The 24852-nt window shown below is 45.5% G+C and overlaps 1 protein-coding gene across 20 annotated transcripts in view; it reads left to right on the plus strand.

Annotated features, from left to right (window-relative positions):
• The window catches only part of EPN1 (epsin 1), a 250587-nt gene that overhangs the window by 119754 nt on the left and 105981 nt on the right, over positions 1-24852 (plus strand). For all 20 annotated transcript variants that reach the window (XM_069200577.1, XM_069200572.1, XM_069200590.1 and 17 more), the window contains 2 exons: positions 429-726; positions 932-1093. In XM_069200577.1, the coding sequence (XP_069056678.1) occupies positions 429-726; positions 932-1093 (460 nt within the window). The remainder of the gene's footprint in view (positions 1-428; positions 727-931; positions 1094-24852) is intronic.

Raw genomic sequence — 24852 nt, forward strand, 5'->3', positions numbered from 1 at the left:
TTGTGTCTTCAGTTTCTTTTGGCTCTCTTCCTCTGGGACAAGTTACTTCTGTTCATGTTTGATTAATTTCTTATACACTCACCTTTCCACCTGGCCTGATCACTAATCTTTCATTCCCCCTCTTTCTATTTTTTTTAATAATTTGGTTTTATTTGGTCGTATCAATTGCTCCTTTTCTTCTTTGTGCTTGTCACATGTGGCCTTTTCAAGCCATTTTCTATTGCACATCTGACTTCCTATTGTCTGCCAATTTACTGTGAATTCCTGTCCCTCTACCTTATTATTCTGTAAGGATTATCTGTTGTAATTCTGAAGATGTATTTCATGGTGTATGTTGAATGTAATTCTCTGCTGCTTTCCTTTCATCTGCTTTTCATCTTATTCAATGATCATGCCACAATGTGTTAATTATTTTCTCTTTTTTGTAGTCATCCTTGATGGACCTGGCAGATGTCTTTAACACGTCTGCCCCTTCTGTAGCAGCAGTAACTGACCCATGGGGAGCTTCAACTCAAGCATCCGCAGACCCCTGGTCAGGATCTGGGCTTCCATCTAGTCTGCCTGCTACGGCAGACCCTTGGGGAGGCCCTGCAGTAGCCACCACTGCATCCAGTGACCCCTGGGGTACTGGTGTTCAGCTTACTCCTCCACCGAGTGATCCCTGGAGTGGAGCCCCAGCTGTGCCTACAGGAGACACTGGAACTGCATCAGATCCATGGAGTTCAGGTAGTATCTTTTATCCCATCTATAAGTTTTAGCATTGACCTCGTCCTCTTCCTCACCCTACCCTATCTTGGCTTGATATGTTTAATTTTGCTTCTGTTGCTTCCACCTCTTATCATCTCACTTACGTCTATAACAGCCACCTGTTTGCATAGAAATAACAGATTTGCCAGAAATTACTATTTCTGCTTTCCTTTTCATTTGCAAGGTACTCGACCTGTGAGTGGGCCACACACTGATGACCCGTGGACATCTGGTGCTGCTCCAGCACCTCAGACCAAACCAGCTGCTGATCCTTGGGCTCCTGCACCAACATTCTCAGATCCTTGGGGAGGCTCACCTTCAAGGCCTAAAACCAATGGGACCTCAGGTAAGCGGCAGCGTAGTTTAGAGAGCAATGGTGAAAATTTTCATGTTTCTCTTTACCATATTCTATTGCAACCTGGATAGTACCTATTATTGGGTATGTTGGTAGAGCAATGAGGTTATAGCAGCATTTGAATGAAACTGAACATATTGAATTGCTGTTCTGAGTTTTCGTGTCAATATTGCAACATGTCATACTGAATTAACAGCAGTAGACTGTAGCATGTGTGACTGCAGATACACATGCTGTACCCACTCCTGCCATCTAATGTTGGGCTTGGATGACTACACCTTGTTTTCCTACAAAGAACTGTTTTGAGTCACAAGATCTCAGTGACTCCTCTGGTTGTGGGTGTGCATAGCACCGACTCAACTGTTTTTCCCTGCCATCTAGTTCAGGGGTGATTTAACATGTTCCCGATCCCAACGAGTTTGTCTGTTCCTCATGCAGCTGCTTAGTCTATTGCCTTCCATCTTGTGCGAGAAGACACACTGACGCGTTCCTTCAAATGGTGCCAAATCCATTCCTTTAGTACATCGTCCTGCAACCGGCCCTCTCAGCATCCACGTTCTCAGGACTACCATTCAGAAATTGGGCACCTGAGGTAATAGGTCAACCTTCAAGAGTCCTACAGTGACTATTCTAAATACACCTTTGCTGACCTTCACACTGCCTAAAATTTTGCCTCTCGCTATGACGAGCTGTTGTGATCGTTGTTTGACGACGTTCTAGATCAACGTCGAGACAGATGGTGGGTCCAAAATAGGATGGCCTAACCCTCTTCAGAAACTCCGGATATAATCCGCAAAGCCAATCTGCCTAGCACCGAGGGAGAGAAAGAAGCTTTGGGTGAGTCGCCCATTCCCAGCATACTCTGATGTCTGAGTCGGGCGAGGAGGAATTTTTGGAGGAAGAACAGGCACCTGAGGATGCTCCGTCCACTTTGGTCAAGTTTAGCAAAAAAAAATTCCTTGCTTGAGTACTATTGATGCCTTAATCCTTCTCAAAGCTCAGAAATGGCCACACATTGGCGCCAACCAAGCATTGCCTCTCCAGGGGATGGGTGTCCAGCCTCGTGCTGAAGCCACCGCCCTTTTGCGCTGGTCGACACTGAAACAAGCCCTCAGAGCCGAGGAAAGACTCTTTCAAGGGCCTCGAACCTCTGCCATCCCAGTACACTTGTTGATGCCGAACTCTCAAAGCCGTCTCCTTTATCAAAGCTGAAATTGCTTTCGGCAAAAGAGCAGCCACCAATGGTGCCAAAACTACCTTTGGAACTTCCAATCTCAAAACCTAAACCTAGAAACAACCCATCTTCGAGAGGCTACAGCAGTAGCTGGATGAAAGGCTTAGCAGAAGTATCATCCAACCACACACAGGCAAGGTCTCCGCCTTGGATGATATCTTCCCAAAGAAAAACAGGCTTGCCATTGAATAAGTTCTGCCATCGGACACTGCTGTGCTCCTGTTGTCCTCAGAGGCCCAAATATAAAGATTCTGCTCGCCTCCCTCCTCCTCCACTACTTCTTCGACCACCTTCTCAGAGACATACTCCGATACTGGCAGTCCTTGCCCTTATTACCCTGCTTAGAACTTTGCACCAGTGTGCCCAGGACCTCACGAGACCCGTAGGAGGATTATGACACAGGCCTTAGACAAAAACTGAATGATAAAATATTGCAGTCAGGGCTTCTCCACCAGATGACACCATGAGGTACCACAGTGTCATTCAACGCACAACCGCCTACCATATGGTCGAGATGTACGCCAGCCCGAGGTGGAAGGCATCTTAGTTGAGACACTTGTTGTGTCCTATTCACAGTACTAATGATTGTGATGTCATCTGTGGAATGCTACAAATGGTGTGGGTGGAATGTTCATGTGATCAAATGAATAAGGACTACTATGGGAGAAAGATCTCAACGTGGACGTGTCCTGTGAGGCACTGTTGATGATGTTCCTGTAATAAATCTTCTGTTACAGGTTTTTATAGTTTGTGATTACTTTTTTACTGAACATAACATTTGTGGTGACAAGGAGCTACCTGTAAAGGTGGAGGTCTTTGCACACCATCACCCCTGAGTATTTCCTTCATTTGTTAAGACGTGTTCCGTTGCAAGACATTTGGGTGACTGTAAATGATACCGTTATGTTGATATTATGTGATCTACATTTTGGTTACATACTGCAACTTGTAATACTGTAATATCTTCTCTCCTTGGAGGTTATCAGTGCTTACAGTTCTGTGATGTATTTTTTCAATCACACGTACGGGTTTGCACGGCTGTTGCTCGTGCATAGCTCTCTGGAACGCAGCTAGCCTGCTACTACCTGGTTGTGTGCTGTGAATCAGTTTGCACATCAGTGTGTCGCTTCAGTTGTTTGCGGATGGCATTCTGGGGTCATTTTGGTGTCATTTTGTGCGTCATTTCATAGGACAAGTTGGCAGCCATCTTAGATCGGGATGATCTTGATCACCTGTCCAGTTTTCGGAACTGAAGTGTCAGAGCATTTCAAGCGGACTATTTCAGTCTAATTTGTTTTTCTCGTTATTCTTGGAGGTTCATTATTCATGGATGACTAACAGTCTTTTGCATGGATATTTTATCTGTTTTCTGGGAATCCTTCAAATCCTTTGAACTTGTTGAAGGCCCCAACCTTTTTATGCAAATGCTTACAACTGCTGTTATAATGTTAGTTATATTAGCCTGTTATGTTAATTTATTATGTAATTCTCTTATTCTGATTTGTTGTTCTGCCAATGCTTGGTGTTCCAGAAATGGCTTCTACTAGTGTGTCTCAGCATCCTCTGTTGTGAAGTGATGCAGGTAAACCACTTCTTTCTTTGAAAAGATTGAAGAAGTTATTTGACTTGTATTTGGTGGTAAGAACTTCTCTCTAGCCAGGAAACATGGAGACGTTCTGCACAATCAAGGCATAGAAGGAAGAAACATTTATGAAAGTTTAGAAGAGAGTCCTATTAGCACAATGGAGAACACACTTCATTTGTTTAAAATAACTGAAGCTTTTATGGTTGGCTTTACAGTGACTATACCTCTTAAAACTCCACTGGCACTCAAATGGAACATAAATTTGATGCTCACAAAACTTATGGAACCTCACTTTGATCCACCACATTCTTGTGACCTTCAGGTTTTATCCTGGAAGGTAGCCTTCTTAGTTGCAGCTACCTCACTCATGAGAGCTAGGGAGTTTCAAGTGCTGTCAGTTTGAAGGATTCATGCAAGCTGAGAAGGCTGGAGTGGTCTTGAGGACAAATCCTCACTTTGTACCAAAGGTGGTTTTCACTTTTAATGCTAATCAAAACATTGAGCTGCATATTTTCTTCCAACACCTTGAGACATTGTCAAGTAGGGCATTAAATACATTAAATATTAAGTGAGCTCTAATGGACTGTGTTGACAGAACATAATCCGTCTGCAAAACAAAGTAGCTATTTGTTGCTTTTTTACAAAACTACACCTAGGAAATCCCATTTTGAAAGGTGGGGCTCCCTTTAGTGAGTGAGATTGATAAGTAAATTCACACTAACAGACTATGCCAAAGCAAAAGGCATAATGCATGCTGTCTAAAGCACCTCCCACTTGAAAGAGGTGGGTAACTGTGAACTTCTTATGGAACTTACTAGTAGAAGATATCTTCAAAGCTGTTACACCTCAACACCTCAGACATTTACTAAACGTTATTCAGAGACTTCAGGAAGCTTTGGTTAACTAAACATCTGCCACATCTGCTTGCAAACCACTATTTTATGGAAGATTACTGCTTTACAGTCTGTGCTGTGCATGTGATCTACTGAAATATATACGCTACAGCTGAGAGATGTTACCCTGTAACATAGGTTTGCAGCTTGTACTGTAGATTCACATGCACCTTCCTAGATGTGAGCAGTGATTCAAAATTCTTTCTCTGCTAATTGAAACAATGCACAGTACATATTTCTTGTCCTACTTCACCACACTCCATCTACATTACTCTCTCTGTGAGAAACAATCTGATGTGGATCCCTTGTCTTGGTGCATTGTGGACTAAGGAAAGAGTCACATATCCCAAAACCAAAAACTTCTTTAAAGAGAAACAACTTGCAAACATCCGCTCCCAACACTAAATGGCAGGAGTGTGCAGAATCTACAGCACTACATGCTACAAGGGTAAGTAACATTTTCCTTATGTCTTGGTTCCTTAGAACTACAACATCTGCCATGGAAGGTTATGTTTCTTTCAATGTTAACTTTTCTTGGCAGAGTTAGTGAGCTTCTAAGTATTATCCACAAAAGGTCTTAATTTCCAAGGACACAAAAATGCAAGGTAGTCTTGTGTACTCACACTTTCAAACCTTAATTTCTCTCCTTTTCTTATTAATCCATCCATTGCTTTGCCTACATTTTTTTTAGCAATACACAAATTATTGCAGAAAGATCTTTGCACACCCTTGACACTAAACGGGTCATATGTAATATATTGATCGTATTCTTCCACTTCCCAATACAAAGCAACTCTAATACAGTGATTGGTGAGTGAATTGCTAAATGTATTAAAGTGTGTTATGTTAGAGCTGATGAAACACTTAAAGGTATTACATGGGATTACAGTACAATAATGCAGCAGTGGTAGTTATGGTAGACATTCCGTTAGCTGACATCAGCAAAACTGCTACATGTACAGTCTGTTCACACATTTCATTCATAAAGCATTAATTGCTGTGTTTACAGATGGACCTTGCAAGAAGTTGAAGTTTTCCAAACAGTTCTTAAAACTAATTTTACTAATGCTTCCACTACCTTTTGACAAACCACTGCTTTAGAGGATGAGGAACTCAGCTTTGTAATGTGCGCACAGCATGTTATCTGGAAGACCATATGCTGCAAATGAAAAAGGCTACTTATGTGGAGCATCCTGTTTTGCAGCATGAATCCTTTTCTGGAGTCACATGCTGTGCGTTATTCCGCAATCTAGTGGTTGGGTCCGAAATTGTCATTTCCCCCTTTCCCCCACCCCCTATGGGCATCATCGGCCACTATTTGGTAGTATGCCCACCCCCTTGTGTGACGTCAGACATTGCCCCAGATGTTCCTGTGCATAGTCGCCATCTTTTTTCTGCCATTGGGTCTGGAAGCAACGGAGGAACTCCAAAAGTTATTTGTTTTTGTTTTTTGTAAGAAAATCGACCGATTTGTTGAAGACCGCAAGAGGGACGATGACCAGAGACAAGGGGCACCTTCTCTTCTTTTCTTCTGACTGGGTACCCTGCCAGTACCAGCCACAAGGGATAAAAGTCTGCCTTTACCTAGACGACTGGTTTATTGTTATTAGGGAAAATGTCATCCTGCATCCCTTTAGTTCCATATGCAAGATTGCACAAGAGACTAATTCAGAAATGGCTACAGAATCAATGGTCACAAGCCACAGGAAGTTGGGAGAATCTAGTGGTTGTCATGCAGAAAGTACAGCAGAAAATGGCTTGGTGGAACAAATCACACTTAATACAAGGAAGAAAATTTGCACAAACAATCCAACAGTAACCATTACAATAGATGCCGCTCATTTAGGATGGGGGAGCGCATTGGAATACGCTCAAAGTATGAGGAGTCTGGAAGGAACAAGATGCTGTAAAACACATCAATATCCTGGAACTAAAGACAGTGTTCCAAGCCTTTAAAGCATTTCAGAGAGTTGTTTGGCAAATCTGTTTTGATTCAAACAGACAATACTACAACAATGTTATATATCAACAAGTGGTTGGGGAAAGGTCTCATGGCTTTGCTCTATCTAGACAAACCCAAGAGAGATAGAAGTGGGCAGTTTAGAGGTCAGTAAAGATAACAGCAGTTCATCTACTGGGCAAGGACCATATTCAAGCTGGCAGCTTGAGAAGACAAGCAACTTGCTCTCATGTATGGGAGATCAATCCGAAGGTGATCAACAAGGTCTTGAGAAATTGGGGAAAACCAAAAAAAGGCTTGTTTGAAATTCAAGGGAACTCAAAATGGCAAAACTTTGTGTCCAGACAACGATTTCACCGTTCATTAGGGGGTGACCTGTTGATAAATTGGTCAGGGGCATTTGCTTATGCACCCCCCCCCCCCCCCCCCCTCCCCCCCCCAATACCACTGTTACACAAAGTGATCAGCAAATGCAAGAGAAGCAAGATTACACTAACTCAAGAGGCCCAACAGTGGGTGAGACTGATATGGTTTTCAGAACACAACCTGATTTGATGTCAATGGACGGAGGGAAGGGTACACATAGGAAGAAGTGTTTTTTCACAGCACCAGCAGTCAAAGGTTTTGTAGGATAGGCTAAAAGAACAGTACCACCAAGGAAAAGTACCCACGCCCACATGGAACCTGATAATGGTACTAACTCAATTAATGAGGACACCCTTTAAACCTCTACATAAAGGCACACTAAAGATGCTCACATTGAAAAACGCATTTCTTGTAGCCATAACATCCCTTTGCAGAGTGAGTGAAATACAAGCACTCACAATACAGGAACCATACTTACGAATTCATAAGAACAGAGATAGTGTCTTAGTGCCACATAAGTCAAACTATACAAATACCAAGCTTCTTCTAAGACCCGAAGAATCAAGCAGAGAGAGCGCTACATATGACAAACAGGGAGACAAATCAGCTATTTTTGTCATTTGCAGACAACAATATAAGGAAGGCACTAACAAATTATCAAGTAGATCACACAAACCATCCAACTATGCCACACAAGTGCCTGGGGTAAAACTGAATTCAACCCCAAATGCACAGTGAACTAGGAAGAAAGGAGAAACTATTGCCTTATTAGCAAACACACAGTTACAAAATGTATGTATGGCAGAAACATGGTCTTATGTACACATGTTTACAAAACACTATTGTATTGACATTCAAATGAACACAGAAGCACAGGTGGAACAAAAGATACAAAATCATCTGCTTACAAACTTGAAACAATCTTCAACCCAACCATAGCAAGAATTAAAAACCACTACAAAATCGATGCACAGCATGTGAATCCAGAAACGATTCATGCTGCAAAACAAATAGTTTCTCGCCTGTAGGTGTCGTTTTGCAGCTTGAAGAATTTTCTAGATTCACAAGCGACCCACTCACCTCACCTCCACCATGAAGATCGGTAAAAACCCAAGCATTTGCAATGCAATGTGTCTTGCGTTTGCTCGAGTTAGAGCTATTAACGTTGTAAATTCCTAACTGGACTTTTCTTGCCACATAAATTTAAAATGTAAAGTAAAACAGTTGACTTAAGCAAGTCAGTTCAAAGCGCCACAGCTGCCATGAACATGAGCGAAGGAGAGGCACAAAAGGAAAAAAGTTTGCTCGCAGTCAAACATATCGGCAAACATGCAATTATCCATGTAACAGCGTTGGTCCCCAAGGCGGTAACAAAACGGCCCCAAGGCAGGACAAACGTAAAGCATTTAACAGTGATAACAAAGGATTTTTGAAAGACAATCCCACGAAGGAGTGTAAGTGATGGGCATGAGGTGGGGTTGTTAAAAGCCCACAAAGATACCAACACGTCGGAAAATTAATGCTCAACCTAACAAGAAAAAAGGAAACTAGAAAATACACTTGCACACAAAAAAATAATCTGAAGGTGGCCACCAAAGGTGAGAGCGTCCGGAGAATGAGAACATCACAGGAAGCACCAAATGGGCAGATGCGTCGATGCCCAACAAAACATAAAAGAAGGACAACAAAAAAGACTAAAAGTTCGGGAATTCCGGACCCAACCACTAGATAGCAGAGTAATGCACACCATGTGAATCCAGAAAATTCTTCAAGCTGCAATACTACACCTTCAGGTAAGAAACAATTTGTAATGAAACCGCTGAAAGGCTCAGAGCCATAACCCCTCGGACAAGAGTAGGGGGGTTCCTTAGAGGATTCCTCAGTTTTGTCTGTGCAGCCTTCCAGGGTCTACCTGCTAGCCCACACTGTTGCTGACCCCAGACACTGTTCTGCCCTCCTGCCGGAAAGCCCGGCTCAGGTCGGAGAGGCAGAACAAAGGATTTCCTGCAAGGGAGAGGTGTGACCACCTCCCCATGTGTATTAGGTGTCTAAGGGCTGTGGTTGGATGGCCTCTGGGCACCACCAGACTGCTTTGAAAGGCACATTTGATGCCCTCCTTGCATAATCCGGTTTGCACCAGTTCAGGAAACCCCGGTTCACACTATGGCGTGAAACTGCACAAAAAACAGGGGAGTAATCACCCCCCATCCAGCCCCTCCCCTAGGGAGGGCTGCACAGAGCTCTGCCAGGGGGCTACTTGATTCTGCCATCTTGTAAATAAGATGGGCAGGGGCCTTTGGGAGCACCTGACTGGTAAGGCCAGGTAGATGACGTCCCCGACTCTGATAGGTGGGTCCCTTCAGGGTGACCAACCCCCTTTTAGGGCTAATTAAGGGCTCCCTTGTGGGTGGGTCCTCTGATTCGTCGAGCAAGACTTTCCAGGGAAAACTCTGCAAGACATATTCTGCTCCTGGCCTCTGGAACCGCTGCTGGTCTGCTTTGGAACCAAAACACGTCTGCTTCTAGTGGGAAGGCTTCCCCTGCAATATTGTTTACCCGTATCTTACAAGAATTCTGCAACATCCAAGGCTGTGCATCCTCCAGTGTCACAGGGACTCTGTTTGCACCTGGAAGCACGTAGGAATCTCGCTTGGAGTGAAGGAGTCACTCCCCTGCATCCGCAGGCACCTCAAGACAAAATCGACCGGTTGGTGGGGTCTGCTGTTCCATGGACATCAAAAGGCTCTGCTTCACAGGTAGCAAGTCTGTGGTTTCCTCTGGATCCTGCTGGTCTTCTGACCAACTTGGGAGACTGTGGGCCCCTGCTCCTGCCACTGGACTGGAATCCCTGTGCACCACAACTGTTGAACTTGCCAAGGTTTGTTGATTCTTCCTCCAGGAGATTTTCAGGTGCCAAGAAGCCCCAGAGTCCAGCACTCTGGAACTCGAAGATCAGCCCTTCTCCTGCAAATCCTGTGACGTGGGACTTCTGCTTTGTTGTGCTGCTGATGCCCCCCTGTGTCCATCACCTGTGGGTCACTCGTGGGGGTCCATCAGCTTCTCCTGGCCTTCCTGCTTGGTGAGGGCCAGCCCTGACTCCCCCTTCTGGGTAGAGTCTCCTGGACCTTGCTGGTCCCCAAAACTCAGCAATTTCTACTTCAGCTCCTGCTTGCATTTGCCAGTGCTTGTTGGTTATCTGCTGGTCACTGACCCTCCTGCAATCTGGTGACCATTGAGGGACAGCTCGTAGGTGATTCCGGGGATGTTCTGCAGCTCCTGGACCCTGCAGCTAGACTTCATCCTCCACAGACTTGCAGGAATTTCACATCTAGGAGGGTTGGGCATTGCCACCTGCACCACCTGGGCACCTCAAAGGGTGCTGGACTCTGTATCCTTCCTTCTTTAGGTACTCCACATCTTGGGTTCCACCAGCCTGGTCCACAGGTCATAACAACAGCTAGACAATCTGAGGCTTCACTGACTTCAGAGAGAGTCCCTTTTCTCCTCTGTATCAGGGTCCTCTGGTGTAGATACTCCTGTCTTCTGGGTGTCCGCAGGTGGGGGCACTCTCCAACCTTCCTCTTGTCTGTTGGTTTCCTCGGGGTTCAATGGGAAGGGTCCTCAATTTAATGAACTCCAACCACTACTCCCACTGTTAGTCTATGGGACGACTGGGTGGGTAACTACTGTGCAGATGGTCGTTGAGGGCACTACCCATACCTCTGGTGTTTGTCTACCTCCACCCACTAGCTAACTACCACACGTACCTTGGTTGGATTCACTATTTCACATCCACTTCTTAGTATATGATTTGAGCCACCCCCCCTCCCCACCCCAATAGGGCCCTGTGTATTCTATGCTATTTCTGCTGGATATTTTGTGTATGTATTGTGCATAGCGATCTCCAAAAGGAAATATGCATGCGCTGGTCTAGTAGTAGTCCTGTGATAAAGAATCCTTTATTTTTGCCACACTTGTGTGATTCTTTCTTGTGAGTGAGTTACTGTCTGACTACTGTGGTATTGCAACTGCTTTAAATTGCTCCTGGATCAGCTTCAGCTGCTCTCCTCAGCTACCCCTAGAAAGCCTTTATCAGGACACCTTTTCACTATCATTAAGGGTTGCTTGGACTCAGAATAGGGTGCCACACCATAGGTGCACACTATAAACTGAGCCAGCTTCCTACAAGGACATTCTCCCCGAGGGGGGAGCACAAACAAGTAACTTGCCCAACAACACTTGCCTCCACATAACACCAGTGGGAGGCAGAATAAGAGCTTACTCACAGGAGTGTGAAAAAAATTGCCTAAGACAAATGGATTTTGAACATGATACATCACGGACACTGGTCTTTACAGCGTGGCTTGCCGCAGTTGCAGCATATCTAAGAAGGAAGGGTATCCATGTATACCCATACTTAGATGACTGCCTAATAAAGGTGAAGTCAAAACAGAAATGCAGAAAAGACACTCAAACAGTAACCACCACACTAGAGTGTCTGGGTTTCTCAATAAGCCACAATAAGTCATTTCTGCAGCTGGAACAGGAAAAGGTGTTTCTGGGAGTGACCCTCAACTCAAGGACAGCCAGAACATACCCTGTCCAGGGCACAAGCGATCGCAGACCTAGTTCACTTATACCAGAAAGGGTAGTCTCTGACAGTGAGGACAGCCATGATGGCATCATGCATACCGTTCATAACACATGCAAGACTGCACATGGGACCTTTCCAAGAATGGAGCTGCAACACATGTTCTCAAGCCACTGAGCGTTTGTAGGATCTAGTGGTTGTCACAGCAGATAAGAGGAAGGACAGTGGTGGAAATCCTAGGACGTGACAGTAGAGACCATTCAAGACTCCAACTCTAACAGTGATGCATCAAAACGGATGCAGGCAACCTGAAGGAACAGGGACAGTGGAACAACACAGATGCACTGAAACTCATCCACAACCTGGTAATTAAAACTATTTTCCTAGCCCTGCAAGCATTTCGAACACATCACAGGTCAAACTGTACTAATTACAGACAACAGTGTTTTACCTCAACAAACAGGGACGAACAAAATCGTTCACCCGAGCAAGGTAACCCAAGATATGGCAATGAGCAATACCAAGGAGGATCACACTGCAAGCAGTGCACCTATCAGGGAAGGAACACAGAGGTGCACTGATTGAGTAGACAAGAATGCAGCTCCCACAAATGGGAACTAAAACAGCAGTTAGTGGGGAAATTCTTCAAAGTCTGGGGAAGACCATAATAGACCTTTGCCCAACAGCAAGGAACACAAAATGCCTATGCTTCGCCTCCAGGTTTCAACACCACCAACAGAGGGTAAGGCCCTGTCAAACTGGTCAGGGAGATTTTTTTTGTGTCTATCCTCCAATACCCCTAAAACTGAAAGTGCAGGAGAAAGCCAGATAACCAGGGACGCATCTCACCCACATAGTGCCACAGTGGGCCAGACAAAGTTGATACTCAGACCTGCTAGAAATGTCCAGAGGACAAATGAGAACAATCAAATCACATCATGATCTGCTAACAATACAGGAGGAGAGAGTATACCACCCAGAGCCAGCGGCACTCAGCCTAGCAGCTTGACTCCTATGAATTAGAATTTGGGCACCGCCAACTGCTGCCTACGACAATGGAAATCCTTAAGGAAGCAGGAAAGGCTACTACCTTAAAATGCTATGCAGCGAAATAGGGAAGATGCAATCACTGGTGCACAAATAACAGATATTTGGAGACAAGGACTAGAAAGGAAACTGTTAATTTAGCTTACTCATCTTCTAGATACGGGGCTAACATATTCATCTTTAAAGGTAATTCTGGCAGCTGTAGTAGCCTACACCAGATACACTTCATGGAACAGCTTCTTCACATCCCCTGTGGTGAAAAGATTCTTAGAGGGAGCTAAAAGAATCACTCCACCAAGATCAGTTCCAGCCCCATTGTTGAACCTAAATACCGTGTTAATGCAGTTAACCACAAAACTCTTTGAACCCATGCTCAAAACAGATCTAAAATCACTAACGCTCAAGGCTGCGTTCCTAATCGCAATTACATTGCTATGCAGAGTAGGAGAATTGCAGGCACTAACAATATGGGAACCATATATGCAGTTACACAAGGACTAAGTGGTTCTCAGAACTAACCCAATGTTTATGCCAAAGGTTGTAACCCAGTTTCATGTTAACCTAAGTATTCAGCTACCAGATACAGCCGAAGATACAGACAGAAAGAGCCCTGTAGGCTTTGGATGTAAGAAGTGTTTTAATGTACTATCTGCAAAAAACAAGTTTTATAAAGAAAATCAGTTGTTCCTCTCATTTGCCATAGCAACCCAGGGTTCCCACAGAACTAAAGGAACAATCTCAAGAAGGATTGTGGAAACAATACAGACTTGCTATGCCCAGGAGCCCATTCAACATGAAAACAAGGGTGCCACACTGGCATTCCTAGCAAACTTACCAGTGGAGGCAGTAGGTACAGTAGCAACATGAGCATTACCCCACACATTTGCAAAACATTGGGTAGATCTCCAAATGAACAAGGAAGCACAGGTGGGACAAAATGTATTAAAACACCTGTTTGCTAACACCTCATTTCGCTACATAATCTAATGCACAGCATCTGAATCCAGAAAAAGATTCATTTCTTCTTAACAGTAGAAGTAGTTTTGCAGCTTTACGAGTTTTCTGGATTCACATGCAACCCACCCACCTCCTCGGAAATGGGGGAAGATGCAACCAGGTGTGAAAGAAAAGAACAAGAAGGAAGTATGCCAGGAAAGAAAGGAAAAAAAAGAATCAAAAGATGGCGACTACTCACAAGGACATCCTGGGCGCCATCTGAAGTCTCACAAGGGGATGGACATACCACGAAATGGTGGTCGATGACACCCACAGAAAAACAAAAAAAAGGAAAAAGACAGTTCCCGACCCAACCACTAGATGATGGAATAATTCACAGCATGTGTAGGAAGTTGGCTCTGTATATACTATCTCAAAGTGAGAGATAGTGTGCACAGAGTCCAAGGGTTCCCCTTAGAGGTAAAATAGTGGAAAAATTAGATAATTCTAATGCTCTGTTTTGTGGTAGGGTGGTCAAGCAGTAGGCTTATCAGACGGTAGTGCTAAGCATTTGTTGTACACACACAGGCAATACATGAGGAACACACACTCAAAGACTTACTCCAGGCCAATAGTTTTTATATAGAAAAATATATTTTCTTTATTTTAGAACCATAAGTTTCAAGATTTGAAGTAAATACATAAAATGCAAGGTACTCCACACTGGTAAGCTAGGAACTTTGAATTAGAGCAGTAACGTACACAGTTTTAGTTAAAATGGCAATAAGCTATTTTAAAAGTGGACACAGTGCAAAAATCAACAGTTCCTGGGGAGGTAAGTGATGGTTAGTTTTTCAGGTAAGTAAGGCACTTACAAGCTCAAGTTCCTGGGCATAGGCAGCCCACCGTTGGGGGTTCAAGGCAACCCCAAAGTTACAGCACCAGCAACACAGGGCCGGTCGGGTGCAGAGGTCAAAGGAGGGCCCAAAACACATAGGTGCCTATGAAGAAAAAGGGTGCTCTGGTTCCAGTCTGCTAACAGGTAAGTACCTGCGTCTTGGGAGGGCAGACCCAGGGGGGGTTTGTAGAGCACTGGTGATGACACAAATAGGCACACGAAACACACCCTTAGCGGCACTGGGGCGGCCGGGTGCAGTGTGCTTAGCAGGCGCTGGGTTTGTAATAGAAATCAATGGAGGGACCTGTGGGCCACTCTATCAGGGCACAGGGGGGCTTCTTGGGCCTGCCACCAACTGGGCTTGGCAGAGGGTAGCCTGATGGTCACTCCTGCACTGAAGTTCGGTTCCTTCTGGTCCTGGGGACTGCGGGTGCAGTGCTTGGTCTAGGCGTTGGGTTCCTTGTTACAGGTAGTCTCGGTCAGGGGGGAGCCTCTGGATATTCTCTGCATGCGTCGCTGTTGGGGTCCAATGGGGTTGTCTCGGGTTTCTCACGAGGTAGCAGTCACCTGGGAGCCCTCCCTGTAGTGTTGGTTCTCTGGAGCTTGAGCCGGGGGCGTCGGGTGCAGAGGGTGAAGTCTCCTGCTTCCAGCGGGATGAGTGAGTTCTTAAAGTTTTTGTTGCAAAAATGTTGCTGTGGGTGAACAGTGCCGCTGTTCACGGGAGTTTCTTGGTCCTTCAGGGTTCAGGGCAGTCCTCTGAGGCTTCAGAGGTCACGGGTCCCTGTCTGATGCGTTGCTGTACAGTTATCCAGTATTGGATCTTTCATAAATTCACATGCTTGAATCATCCCCGTCGTCGAAGTGGGAGTCCCACGGTACATAAAATAGCAATAATTAACAAATACTTTTTTTTTGCCATAGGCTATAATGGAGTCAGCAATTGCTCACATAGCCTATCCATATCCTTTTGTGAAAGGACCCAAACCTGCCTGCTGTCCAATCAGGCACCAGCACCCTCTAGAACCTTATCCAGAGAAGCTCCCTTCCTCAGATTTTCTACCGCACGTCGTGTGAAGGAAGTCTCCCTGAGCTCTGCTCAGTTTTTCTTCTACTTCAGAACTTTTTCTCTCAAAAGAGTTAAAAATATGTTGGATTCCTCTAGAAAAGGCCTTTTCTGCCCTTGCAAGACCTGTGGAAAGAAAAGGCTCCATGTGGATGACCCACATAAAGACTGCTTGTATTGTCTCTACCCACAACACCAGGTTAAGGACTGCAAGATATGTCGCACCTTCTCCACAAAGACCCTCAGAGACCATGAGGGCAGGCTACTGACATGGTTACAGGCCAAATCCTGTACTTCAGGTGAGGAGAGTGGGTCAGAGAGGCCACACAAAAGGTCCAAATCTGAGGACCTGGGCCACACAGAAAAATCCAGGAAGAGGCAGAAATCACATCATGGGAAGGGCTTACAGACTTCAGTCTCCTCTGAGCCTTCCCCTCCTCTTCAGAAGAAGGAATCCTACCGTCTTTCTCCTTCTTCAGAGCCTTCCACTTCTGGAAAAGTGACTCTAAAAATCAGATCAACGACAACACCGTCGACGACCGTGACGACGACGACTGTACCAACAACTACCGCCTCCACTACATCGTTGACGAGACAGTCGTCAGCGTCGACTACTTTAACATCGACGATAAGAGATCCTATCTCCTCTATGAAGCCCCCGTCGAGTATATCATCGACGACAAAAACATCGTCGTTTATGACACCGTCGACGACTGCCCCGTCGACTATAACGTCAGCGATGCCATTGTCATCGGCGGTTTCACCATCGACGGAGGCACAGTCAAAGAAGTCATCCTCGACGAAGACACTACCGTCGACGACACTACCGTCGGCGAGACCACCACCGTCAACGAGACCATCGTCGATGGAAAAATCTGTACCGTCCATGGCTACCTCAACTTTCACGCCATCGACAGCACTGGTGCCTATTAGACAGATAGAGGCCACTCCTGCCTCTTCCAGGTCTCCAGATCTCCGAGCCATGGTCAGGATCACATCTCTACCCACACCGGACATTTATCCAATAGACACATCTCCAAAGTGTCGACTTTAGTATCCAGTCATCATCTTGACTGGGAGGAATCTGACGAAGGTCCATTCGGAGATGCACACAGCCCCTCGCAGCTCCATGTCAAGTACCAAGATGAGGATGACGAGGATGAGTATGACCAATACCAACCATACTACTCATCAGGAACAAATTTATCAACCACGAGAGCTTCAACATAGAGATTCTGTACAGATGCCTTCCTCTTTAATCCAGGATTTACAATCTATGCTACAGGATTATAGGAGAAGGTTCCCCCTGGCAGCGGAAGATCAACCACCAGCGCCAGTTTCTCCAGTGACACCAGTCAATGTCCCTCCTCCTCCAGCTACTCCAAGATTGACATCCCACTCGGTGTTAGCTGCACCCCCTAGAGACGAAGGTTCCACTTCAGGGGAAGAGGAAGGAGAAATTTCCACTCCCCAACATCCTACCGAGGAATGGGATGATTACTTGGCCCCCACTCCTTCTCCACCACCTCCTCGCCCCTCTGATTATCCACCCGAGGACATAGGTGGTTTCCATAATCTTATGGACAGAGCCGCGGTACGCTTCCACCTTCCAACATCTGTCTCCCAGTCGGAATGTTTCCTACATGATTTTAAGGAGCAATCACGGAAGTCGGTACGGTCCATTCCGATTATTGATTTCATATGGAGCGAAGGTACAAAGGTTATGTGAAACCCGGCTACGGTTCCTCCAGTTCCGCAAAAACTGGACAAGAAACACAAGGCAACCCAAGATTCTCTGGCATGCCTTACTGGCCATCCAAAGCCTGACTCAGTGATCTCACAGGCTGCTCAAAGGCGCTCCAAAAACCCATTGACGCCTATCTCTACTCCTCCAGACAAGGAAGGACGGAGATTGGACAATATAGGCAAAAGATTCTCCTCCATGTCAGCAATCACTGTCAGGGAAGCAAATTCTTTGGCAATTCTAGGTCGAAAAGACCGCCAAATGTGGTCCGACATGCAACCTTTCCTGGACCTCATCCCTGAAAGTAAACAAGCAGAGGCACGGAAGATCCTCCAAGAGGGTTACGTCGGAAAAAATTATCGACTGCGCTCTTGACATAGCCTCTACTGGTTTTCGTCAACTAGCGGGTGCCGCGGTCTTACGACGGCAAGGTTGGCTCAAGGCCACATCTTTTAGGCCAGAAGTGCCGTCCCGAATCCTAGACATGCCCTACGATGGCGAATATCTATTTGGCAAACATGTAGATGACGCGCTTCAAGCCATCAAGACTGACACAGACACTGCCAAGTCCCTGGGTACCCTGCAGTATCGGAAACAGCCCTTTCGGGGGGCTAGAGGAAGAGGTTTCCCCTCATTTCGAGGTTCCTTCCACCGGCAATACCAGCAATCCCAGTACAGGCCTTTATACCACCAACAGTACAGGCAATCATCGACTGCTTCCTATACCAGACAAGGAGGTAAACGAAGACAGGGTTCGCAATCCAGAGATCAACCCAGAAAACCATGATCTTCTACAGGCACCGGCTATGCTCCCCCAATGCCCACAACATCAGTAAATAGGAGCAAATATTTCTAACTTCATCCAAGAGTGGAAGAAAATAACATCAGACAGATGGGTGCTGGATATAGTGACAAGAGGTCATACCCTGGAATTCACACAAAAGCCACCGCTTCATCCACCAACATCAAGCAGATCTCTCTATCTTCGTCTGCTTCAAGCGGAAGTATTCAGCCTTCTTGCCAAAGGAGCTATAGAGGTGGTTCCTGTGCAACAACGGGGTCTCTGATTCTACTCCCGGTTTTTCCTTATAAGGAAGAAGTCAGGAGAGTGGCGACCTATACTAGACCTCAGGAAACTCAACAAGTTCCTCCGGAAGCAATCTTTCTGGATGATCACACTGTCAGATATCTTGCACCTCCTGAATCCTGGAAATTTTATGACAACTCTAGATCTCCAGGACGCCTACTTCCAAATACCAATACACCGAAAACATTGCAAATATCTCCGCTTTACAGTAGCCGGTGCCCATTATCAGTTCAGAGTCTTACCATTTGGTCTCAGATCAGCTCCAAGAATCTTCACGAAATGCCTTACCCCGGTCGCAGCCTTCCTCAGAAGCAAGGGTTTCCAGGTGTTCCCATACCTGGACGACTGGCTCATAAAAGCTCTGTCATCTCTACTAGCTTCCAAAGCGACAAACGCCTGCCTAAAACTATTCCACGGTTTGGGTCGAACAGTGAACCTACAGAAGTCAGTCGTGCTTCCCTCATGCAGGAGAGTTTTCCTGGGAGCAGAATTAGACACTATCCAAAACAAGGCATATCTCACCCTAGCAAGGCAGCAGAAGCTGACCCACTTAGCTGTCACAATCTCCGCAAAAAAGTTAGTTTCAGTACGACTGTTCAAATCGCTCCTGGGCATGATTTCCTCAGCCATAGTCCTAGTACGGCTAGCAAGACTCAAGATGAGGCCGCTGCAAGAAGAACTGCAACTTCAATGGACCCAGTCGCAAGGATCCTTCGACAACTTAACTATCACACCAAAAATTCGGCAGGCGTTAGAATGGTGGTCTCACACCAACCACCTCTCCCAAGGTCTTACTTTTCTAGCACCAATAACAGACTTTGTCATCACCACGGACGCCTCCTTGGAAGGATGGGGAGGCCACCTACAGGACATGCGCATTCAAGGCAGATGGTCCAAGCTCCAAAAAGAGATGCACATTATCCTGTTAGAGCTGAAGGCGATTCATCTCCCGCTCAAAGCTTTTCTGCCACGCATCGCAGGATTGTCAGTGTTAGTCAGAACGGACAACACAACAAGTATGTTTTACATCAACAAGCAGGGAGGAACGAGATCCCTCTCCCTCTCAAGAGAAGCTCAGTCTATTTGGAACTGGCTCACACTGAACAACGTCCGCCTCAGGGCGGAGCACCTGGCTGGGGTCAACAACGCTCTAGCGGACTCTCTCAGCAGGACGGACGACAACTGCCACGAGTGGGAACTCAACCAGACCATACTCGAGGGCATCTTCCAACGATGGGGTCGGCCGATTCTAGACTTGATTGCCACCAATCTGAACACCAAATGCCAGTTTAACGCCAGTCGATACCCACTCCCAGGGTCGTGGGGAAATGCTCTTTTGATGAGATGGTCCGAGATCTTTGCATACGCTTTTCCCCCCCATTCCACTGATTCCCTGGCTCCTCAGGAAAATGAAGACCGAATGCTGCAGGATTATTCTCATAGTCCCCAAGTGGCCCAGGCAGTACTGGTACACAGAGCTCCTACTCCGGTCAGTAGCCAATCCAGTCCGCCTGCCTTGCAACCACAATCTTCTAACAAAGAATCGGGGTCTCATCCTACATCCCGACCCAACTTCACTACAATTGCATGCTTGGCTCCTGAGTACAGAGAGCTTCACGATATGAACATTGATCAAGAATGTAGATTTATATTATCTAAGGCACGAGCAGAGAGCACGAACAAGACCTACAAACTCAAGTGGAAGAGATTCTGTGTTTGGTGCTCTCAGAACAATTTTCACCCATTTCAAATTAACCCTGAGCAAATTCTTTCTTACCTGCTCTCTCTCTCTCTCTCTCTCTCTCTCTCTCTCTCTCTCTCTCTCTCTCTCCAAAGCTGGTCTTTCCCATGCATCAGTCAAGATTCACCTAGCAGCTATAGCCTCTTACAGGCGATCAGGCCATCTATCGGCTCATCCAGAGTCATCAAACAGTTTATGAAAGGGCTTTTCTGCACTTTTCCTCCGGTGTTATTACCTCCGCCAGAGTGGCATCTTAATATTGTCCTTTCCCAGCTCATGAAAGCTCCTTTTGAGCCCATTCATAGGGCGGAGCTCAAGTTCATCACTTGGAAAGTGTCAACCTTGCTCGCTCTCACCTCTACCAGGAGAGTCAGTGATATACAGGCGTTCACTACTAAAGAACCCTTTTTAGTTTTCTCTGAAGACTTCGTTATGCTCCGAACCAATTCCAAATACATCCCCAAGGTTCCATCTTCGTTCCACCTCATTGAACCCGTTATTCTACGAACCTTTTTTCCAAACCCTACTACGATCGCAGAGAAAACTCTACACTCTTTGGACATCAAACGATGCCTAAAATGTTATCTTCAAAGTACCAAACACATCAGAAAATCAGACCAACTCCTAGTATCTTATTCTCTTGGACGACAGGGAACAGGAGTAACCAAGGCCACTATAGCCCGATGGATTTCTTCGACAATCCAGTTTTGTCACACCAAGGCAGGAAGACCGTTGACTAGGCGCCCGAGAGCCCACTCCACAAAAGCAGTCTCCACATCGGCTGCTTTGTTTCAAGGTATTGCCCTTGATAAAATATGCCAGGCTGTGACATGGAAAACTACGCACTCCTTTACGCAACACTATTGTTTGGAGTCATCACAAAGAACCGACTCTTTAGTAGGACAAGCTGTTCTACGCCATCTCTTTCATTAAGGTGAGACCTTTCCTTAGTTATAGACAAATGGTTTGAAATGCAAATAACCATGTTTTCTATTATGCTTCCATATGAATATGTAATGGTTATGTATGTGTGTGTGTGTGTGTGTGTATATATATATATATATATATATATATATATATATATACATACATACATACATACATACAGGGAGTGCAGAATTATTAGGCAAGTTGTATTTTTGAGGATTAATTTTATTATTGAACAACAACCATGTTCTCAATGAACCCAAAAAACACATTAATATCAAAGCTGAATATTTTTGGAAGTAGTTTTTAGTTTTTTTTTAGTTTTAGCTATGTTAGGGGGATATCTGTGTGTGCAGGTGACTATTACTGTGCATAATTATTAGGCAACTTAACAAAAAAAAATATATACCCATTTCAATTATTTATTATTACCAGTGAAACCAATATAACATCTCAACATTCACAAATATACATTTCTGACATTCAAAAACAAAACAAAAACAAATCAGTGACCAATATAGCCACCTTTCTTTGCAAGGACACTCAAAAGCCTGCCATCCATGGATTCTGTCAGTGTTTTGATCTGTTCACCATCAACATTGCGTGCAGCAGCAACCACAGCCTCCCAGACACTGTTCAGAGAGGTGTACTGTTTTCCCTCCTTGTAAATCTCACATTTGATGATGGACCACAGGTTCTCAATGGGGTTCAGATCAGGTGAACAAGGAGGCCATGTCATTAGATTTCCTTCTTGTATACCCTTTCTTGCCAGCCACGCTGTGGAGTACTTGGACGCGTGTGATGGAGCATTGTCCTGCATGAAAATCATGTTTTTCTTGAAGGATGCAGACTTCTTCCTGTACCACTGCTTGAAGAAGGTGTCTTCCAGGAACTGGCAGTAGGACTGGGAGTTGAGCATGACTCCATCCTCAACCCGAAAAGGCCCCACAAGCTCATCTTTGATGATACCAGCCCAAACCAGTACTCCACCTCCACCTTGCTGGTGTCTGAGTCGGACTGGAGCTCTCTGCCCTTTACCAATCCAGCCACGGGCCCATCCATCTGGCCCATCAAGACTCACTCTCATTTCATCAGTCCATAAAACCTAAGAAAAATCAGTTTTGAGATATTTCTTGGCCCAGTCTTGACGTTTCAGCTTGTGTGTCTTGTTCAGTGGTGGTCGTCTTTCAGCCTTTCTTACCTTGGCCATGTCTCTGAGTATTGCACACCTTGTGCTTTTGGGCACTCCAGTGATGTTGCAGCTCTGAAATATGGCCAAACTGGTGGCAAGTGGCAGCTGCACGCTTGACTTTTCTCAGTTCATGGGCAGTTATTTTGCGCCTTGGTTTTTCCACACGCTTCTTGCGACCCTGTTGACTATTTTGAATGAAACGCTTGATTGTTCGATGATCACGCTTCAGAAGCTTTGCAATTTTAAGAGTGCTGCATCCCTCTGCAAGATATCTCACTATTTTTGACTTTTCTGAGCCTGTCAAGTCCTTCTTTTGACCCATTTTGCCAAAGGAAAGGAAGTTGCCTAATAATTATGCACACCTGATATAGGGTGTTGATGTCATTAGACCACACCCCTTCTCATTACAGAGATGCACATCACCTAATATGCTTAATTGGTAGTAGGCTTTCGAGCCTATACAGCTTGGAGTAAGACAACATGCATAAAGAGGATGATGTGGTCAAAATACTCATTTGCCTAATAATTCTGCACTCCCTGTATAATATCAGCATTTACAGCATGAATTTCAGTATATGTGTACATGTACCTAAAAGTATCTATGTTCCTTCGAAGCTCACCATGAGAAATGTATGAGTTAACTATTTATATTGGAGATAGAGGGTCTTCATGCTCGCACCCTCCATCCACGTTGGATACAATGTTTATCAACCATACTGCTGTCTATTCAGATTCAAGCATGTGAATTTATGAAAGATCCAATACTGGATAAGAAAACAAGTTACTTACCTGTAACTACAGTTATCCAGTATTGGTATCTTTCATAAATTCACATGCGACCCACCCTCCTCCCCTTTGATGCTCGCATTTCCTCTCAGGTTATAATTTTTCACTCTCGTGCTGGAAAATCTGAGGAAGGGAGCTTCTCTGGAGAAGGTTCTAGAGGGTGCTGGTGCCTGATTGGACAGCAGGCAGGTTTGGGTTCTTTCACAAAAGGACATGGATAGGCTAATTGAGCAATTGCTGGCTCCATTATAGCCTATGGCAAAAAAAATAAAAATGTTAATTATTGCTATTTTATGTACCGTGGGACTCCCACTTCGAAGACTGGGATGATTCAAGCATGTGAATTTATGAAAGATACCAATACTGGATAACTGTAGTTACAGGTAAGTAACTTGTTTTCTTTCTTGAGTCTTGAGACAGGCCGGTAGGGCTGGGGCCAAAGCAATTGTTGTCTCTGTCGTCTCTGCAGGGCTTTCAAGTCAGCAGTCCTTTGTGTAGGTTGCAGGAATCTGATTTCCTGGGTTCTGGGGTGCCCCTAAATGCTGAATTTAGGGGTGTGTTTAGGTCAGGAGGGCAGTAGCCAATGACTACCGTCCTGGAGGGTGGCTACACCCTCTTTGGGCCCCCTCCCTGAGGGGTGGGGGGGGCACATCCCTAATCCTATTGGGGGAATCCTCCAATCTGAAGATGGAGGATTTCTAAAGGCAGGGGTCACCTCAGCTCAGGACACCTTAGGAGCTGTTCTGACTGGTGGGTGACGCCTCCTTTTTTTTTTTTCTCATTAACCTCTCCTGCCCTGCTGCCAAAAGTGGGGGCAGGGGCCGGAGGGGCGGGCATCTCCACTAGCTGGGATGCCCTGGGGTGCTGTAACAAAAGGCAGGAGCCTTTGAGGTGAGAAGCACCTCCACCCAGTACAGGCTTTGTTCCTGGCCACAGAGTGACAAAGGCACTCTCCCCAGGTGGCCAGCAACTCGTCTGGTTGTGGCAGGCTGGCAGGAACTGGTCAGCCTAGCACTAGGAGTCGGACTGGTAATCAGGATGCATCTCTAAGATGTCCTCTAGGTGCATTTTACAATACATTCCCCACTGGCATCAGTGTGCTTTTATTGTGCTGAGAAGTTTGATACCAAACTTCCCAGATTTCAGTGTAGCCATTATGGAACTGTGGAGTTCGTATTTGACAAACTCCCAGACCATATACTCTTTATGGCTACCCTGTACTTAAAATGTCTAAGGTTTTGCTAAGACACTGTAGGGGCATAGTGTTTATGCACATATGCCCTCACCTCTGGTATAGTGCACCCGGCCTTAGGGCTGTAAGGCCTGCTAGAGGGATGACCTACCTATGCCACAGGCAGTGTGAGGTGGGCATGGCACTCTTAGGGGAGTGCCATGTCGACTTAGTCATTTTCTCCCCACCAGCACACACAGGGTGTGAGGCAATGTATATGTGCTGAGTGAGGGGTCCCCAGGGTGGCATAATACATGCTGCAGCCCTTAGAGACCTTCCCTGGCATCAGAGCTCTTGGTACCAGGGGTACAATTTACAAGGGACTTATCTGGGTACCAGGGCTGTGCCAATTGTGGGAACAAAGGTACATTTTAGGGAAAGTACACTGGTGCTGGGGCCTGGTTAGCAGGGTCCCAGCACACTTTCAATCATAACTGGCATCAACAAAAGGCAAAAAGTCAGGTGTTAA

Source organism: Pleurodeles waltl, chromosome 7 (genome assembly GCF_031143425.1).
Source record: "Pleurodeles waltl isolate 20211129_DDA chromosome 7, aPleWal1.hap1.20221129, whole genome shotgun sequence".
Classification (NCBI taxonomy): domain Eukaryota; kingdom Metazoa; phylum Chordata; class Amphibia; order Caudata; family Salamandridae; genus Pleurodeles; species Pleurodeles waltl.